Source organism: Myotis lucifugus, unplaced genomic scaffold (genome assembly GCF_000147115.1).
Source record: "Myotis lucifugus unplaced genomic scaffold, Myoluc2.0 scaffold_501, whole genome shotgun sequence".
NCBI lineage: Eukaryota > Metazoa > Chordata > Mammalia > Chiroptera > Vespertilionidae > Myotis > Myotis lucifugus.
In genome coordinates this window covers 455,062-459,969 of record NW_005871549.1, presented here as the reverse complement: position 1 = coordinate 459,969, position 4,908 = coordinate 455,062, and the positions used below count along the sequence as shown (strand labels likewise).

The 4,908-nt window shown below is 59.6% G+C and overlaps 2 protein-coding genes across 2 annotated transcripts in view; one reads left to right on the top strand and one right to left on the bottom strand.

Annotated features, from left to right (window-relative positions):
* Positions 1–346, bottom strand: part of FBXO44 (F-box protein 44) — a 5,523-nt gene extending 5,177 nt beyond the window's left edge. The window contains exon 1 of the mRNA XM_006103722.3: positions 274–346. The gene's annotated coding sequence lies outside the window, so the exon portion shown is untranslated. The remainder of the gene's footprint in view (positions 1–273) is intronic.
* Positions 347–426: 80 nt separating this feature from the next.
* The window catches only part of FBXO2 (F-box protein 2), a 5,815-nt gene continuing 1,333 nt past the window's right edge, over positions 427–4,908 (top strand). The window contains 3 exon segments of the mRNA XM_006103720.3: positions 427–550; positions 3,846–4,202; positions 4,555–4,811. Of these exon segments, the coding sequence (XP_006103782.1) occupies positions 529–550; positions 3,846–4,202; positions 4,555–4,811 (636 nt within the window). The 5' untranslated portion in view covers positions 427–528.

The window sequence follows — 4,908 nt, the reverse complement described above, 5'->3', positions numbered from 1 at the left end:
CGCCGAGCCGCGCCGTGGTGCGTGGGGCTCGGGTACGCGCCCCCCATCGGGAAATAGGAAAATTACCCGGGTTGGGGGGTGCCGGGAGGAGCCTCTGCCCCTCCCCTTTGCCTGGGCCGCCCGCCCCGCACCCTCCGCATGACCTAGACTCCCTGCCCTCTGCCTCCTCCTCCCAGCAGCCACCCCCGGAGGGAGCGGGGAGAAGGCTCAGATAGGACCCCGCCCCCCCATTAAAAACACACACACACACACACACACAAACTGACTCCTGACCTTTCTCGGCCTCCTGGGTCCGCCGAGGAACCTGCAGCCTCAGGCCTCCGCCGCCCGCTCCGGATTGCGGGGCGACCGGGCGCGGGTCCAAAGGCGGGGCGGGGAGGGGCGGGGGGGAGGCGGGGGCCTTTAAGAGGCGCGGCGGGCCGGGGCCAACCCAGACGCGGGCAGCACCCAGCCTTGCCAACGCCGCGGGACTCCGGCAGCCCCGCAGCGCTCCGGCTTCGCCTTCCCTCGGGATCGCCCTCCGCAGCGATGGACGGAGACGGGGACCCAGGTAGCCGGGCCCGCGCGCTCAGTCTGGGAGGGGAGAGCGGGACCGGCGGGCGAGCGCTGGAGAGATGCGGGGTAGCGGTGGGGAGGTGGGCAGCCCAAACCCAGCGCCGCAAACTTTTACCTAAGAAAGTCCTTGAGACCGTCTCTAGAGTGCAGTCCTCTGTCTGGTATCTTGGTTTGGCTGGAGGCCTCGAGAGGTGACAGGCAGGGAGGGAGGACTCCTGGTCCCATTTACCCAGGAGACAGCAGAGGCGAAATCCCACGTTCCCACCTCCGGCTTTCCGAGGTCTATAGGGCTGGAGCCTGGGACGCATCTGGGATGCAGGAGGCTGCAAGCCCTCTTCTTCCGTCAACTTCTTCCATTTGCCAGCTCTGGCCGGTGAGCTGCCTGAATCCTCATGGATATCTTGGGGTTACCAGCCTCTCCCCACCCCATCCCAGCTTTCCTCCTGGGTTCCCTTGTCTGGAGGGGCCATCCTTCATCTGGGTGGCCAGTTGCCCAGTGGGGACCAGGCCAGCAGTGAGGGAGGTTGGAGCACCAGCTCTTGCCAATGCTCAGGGCCTTCTGAGACTGCCCCGTCATCTTGTCTGGCACCAAGACCCCCCCCTCCTCATGCTTTGAGCTGGCTGGGCCTGGAGGGGTTGCCCGCTGAGTCAGGGTGGGAGCAAGCAGACTCCCCCGCGCCCCCCCGCCAACCCCTTCCTCAGCAGGCCCATCTGGGAGTGGGCACTGCTTGGGGGAGGCCATGGGAAACAGACTGATGCCTGCTCAGGTCGCCCAGCCCCCGCCTCCCAGCCCTGAAAATCCTAGCGCCTTCAGCTCCCACTCCCAATCCTCCGGTCCCCTTGCCACACCCTTTACGGGCCCCAGAATGGACTCCTGCTTTTCTCAGGGCCCAGCTATTCCCTGGACTCCAGGGCCCAATCCAGGTGCATGAATCAGCCTTGGAGGCAGTTTCCAGGGCCCAGATAACTTTCCGACAGCAACAATGTGGGGAGTTGTGTGTGCCCGAGCGGGGGATGGGGGGCCGTAATCAGATCTGGGGCCTCAAGTGCCAGGCCTGGGGCCAGGAGAGGGGACTGGGCGAGGTGCACCTTTCCGGGGAGCATCAGGTGTCCACCAGGGCCAGGGTAGGGGTGGAGAGGTGAGGACACCGGGCCCTGCTCCCCAGAGAGCTGTGGGCAGCAGGATGGGCAGGTGATATGGCTTCAGGGCCTGGCATTTTCCTCTCTGACTGACAGTGCTTCTGCAGTGTGACTTGGGCAAACCCAGGAAGTGTCTCTGGGCCTTAGTTTTCCTCTTCGCCAAAAGGAAGGCGGTAAAGCCCCATGTCATAAAGATGTGGCAAAAAAAAAAAAAAAAACAACAACACACAACAAAAAAAAAACCCCACACAAACAAACAAAAAACTAATAATGAAGGGAATAACAAGATTCACTAAATAAGATCTACGGAGGACTCACTGGGTGCTCTGAGCTCTGAAGAGGTAAACCCTGATTCAGTTATCAAGGGTCTGACTGTGGGGAGGGGGAAAATTCTGCATGTGAGGAGGTAGAGGGCTGGTAGGTTGGGCAACACCCAGTCTCGGGTCCAGGCCCTGCCTGTTCCCTCCCCCAGTGCTTGGCTTTTCAGGGTTCAGCTCTTGGGAACCCCCCATCCTAAGTCGGAAAGCTGTCCCCCCCCATCACCCAGAATGGCCCCATTTCCTCCCCACTGTCTCTCCCTCCTCCAGAGACACTGGGCACTTGGTATCTGCTTACTCAAGGCTTCAATGGCCTGGCTGGGGCCGGCTGGGATCCCGGAGATAGTCCAGCCTGCAGCTCCTGCGATCTGTCCACCGAGAATGCCCTTGCCTCTCCTCAGGGGGCTTGAACATCAACACTGTCTGAATGGCCTGGCATTCCCATTTTATAGATGGAAAACTGAGGGCCAGAAGTGAGAAAAACCTTCCCATCCCAAACACTTATTACCTCTCCCTGTTCGACACACACACACACACACACACACACACACGCGTGCACACACACACACACTCACATGATCTCTTTTAATGAGCCCCCCTGCCCCCATTCCCAATTCAAAGATTCCTGTCCCCTTCCCCTCGGGCCTCGGATTCCAATGTCCCCTCCCTAATACTAGCAGGGTGACCGTTGGCAAGTTACTCCACATCTCTAAGCCTGAGCAATTTCACCTACAGAATCAAAATCAAGATAGTGCCTCCTAATCCAATGAATTATGTTTTTGATGTGTGATGGTTAAAGGTGGCTCTGGGGCCAGGCTGCCTGGCTTCAAATCCAGGCTCCAACCACAGTGTGGTCCTCAGCTGTTTCACTTCTCTGTGCCCGAGGTTCCTCATCAGTGAATCCTGGACAACAATAGGGAAAAAACCTCAGAGATGCTTGGGGCTATAAAGAGTAAATGGCACTGGCCGGTTTGGCTCAATGGATAGAGCATCGACCTGCGGACTAAAGGGTCCCGGGTTCGATTCCCATCAAGGGCACATGCCCAGGTTGCAGGCTCGATCCCCAGTAGGGGGCGTGCAGGAGGCAGCCGATCCACGATTCTCTCTCATCATTGAGGTTTCTAACTCTCTCTCCCTCTGCCTTCCTCTCTGAAATCAATAAAAAAATATTTTTTTTTTAAAAAAGAGTAAATGAACTTAAAATGCTCAAAAAGGGCCTATACTTGCTAAGTGCCCAATAAACATTAGCTGCTGACAGTGTGCCAGATGCCAGGCACTGGGGATGAAGCAGTGAGTTTCCCAGACCTTGTTCCTGCCCTCATGTCCTCAGTCTGGTCCTAAGAAAGGTGTTTTATAAGCCATCACACACTGGGACAAAACCTGGGAAGGACTGGAACTCCGGGGTGAGAGGATAACTCAGGGGGTAAATCCAAGAGGGCTTCCACGAGGAGGTGACAGGAGCAGGGATCTCAGAGGGTGGTTGGAAGGATTAAAGAAGTTCATATGTGAAAGTGAAACGTGAGGCAATCCTGTTCATCATATCAGTTGCTGTCATCTGCGCAGGTATGGGGTGTACTGGCTCTACAGGGGAAACTGAGGCCTCTGAGGCGGCTCTTTGTACTTGATGCTGGCCTGTGGCCCTGGTCCCCGGGGAGGTCCCCAGGGGGCTCCTCCACTGGGCACCCGTTTCTGGTCTCAGGATCTCTGGCCCCAGCTGCCGATTGTCCGAGGGTGGGTGGGGGCGGATGCCTGCCGCATCTGGGTTCTGGGGCGTGCAAGGGGACAGACAGTCTAGGGGGGAGTCACCACCTCCTCACCCCTTCATCCCCGCAGAGAGCATGGGCCAGCCTGAGGAGGCGAGCTCGGATGAGCAGCAGGAGGAGGGGTGCGTGTGCGTCCCGGAGGCGAGCGGCGGGGAGGAGGAGGAGACGGCGTACCTGGACGAGCTGCCCGAGCCGCTGCTGCTGCGCGTGCTGGCCGAGCTGCCGGCCGCCGAGCTGGTGCAGGCCTGCCGCCTGGTGTGCCTGCGCTGGAAGGAGCTGGTGGACGGCGCCCCCCTGTGGCTGCTCAAGTGCCAGCAAGAGGGGCTGGTGCCGGAGGGCGGCTCGGAGGACGAGCGTGACCACTGGCAGCAGTTCTACTTCCTGAGCAAGAGGCGGCGCAACTTGCTGCGAAACCCGTGCGGGGAAGGTGAGGGTCAGGCTGTGTGAGCCTGTGGCTGGGGGGCTCAGTCTGCTCCTCCGGAAAATGGGCCACAGCCAATGCCCGCCTGCTCGGAGGGTTCGCTGAGATAAAGCGCGAGGCACAATGCCCAGCACAGAAGAGCCCCCATAATCTCTGCTCCGGGGGGGGGGGGGGCTCTTTCCCAGGTTCTTCCACGACCCTCCCAGGGGGGAGAGAGAATCTGGGACAAACAGGAAGTGCCTGCCATCCAACCCCGCTGTACCGGTTGGCCCAGCACCTGATTCAGGGGCCAGAGCCAGCGCTGTCACACCCTCGGCGGGGACCGGGTGACGAGGGTGGGGCTGTCCTGTTCCCGCAGAGGACTTGGAGGGCTGGTGCGACGTGGAGCACGGCGGGGACGGCTGGAGGGTGGAGGAGCTGCCCGGAGACTGTGGGATGGAATTCGTCCACGACGAGAGCGTCAAGAAGTTCTTCGCCTCCTCCTTCGAGTAAGGAGAAGCGGGGTGGGCGGGAAGGGGGAGAAGGGGCACTCCACTTCCTCCTAACGATTATTCCCTAGGACCAATAATGAATAACAAGTTGGGTACAACCACATAAGTGCTATTGATAAGTGAAGCTGACCCTGCTGTTTTCCTCTTGTATCCATTCTACATAATGCCCAGGACAATCTAGGGGCGGGGAGGGATAGGAGGACAAAGGAATGAACGCTAGT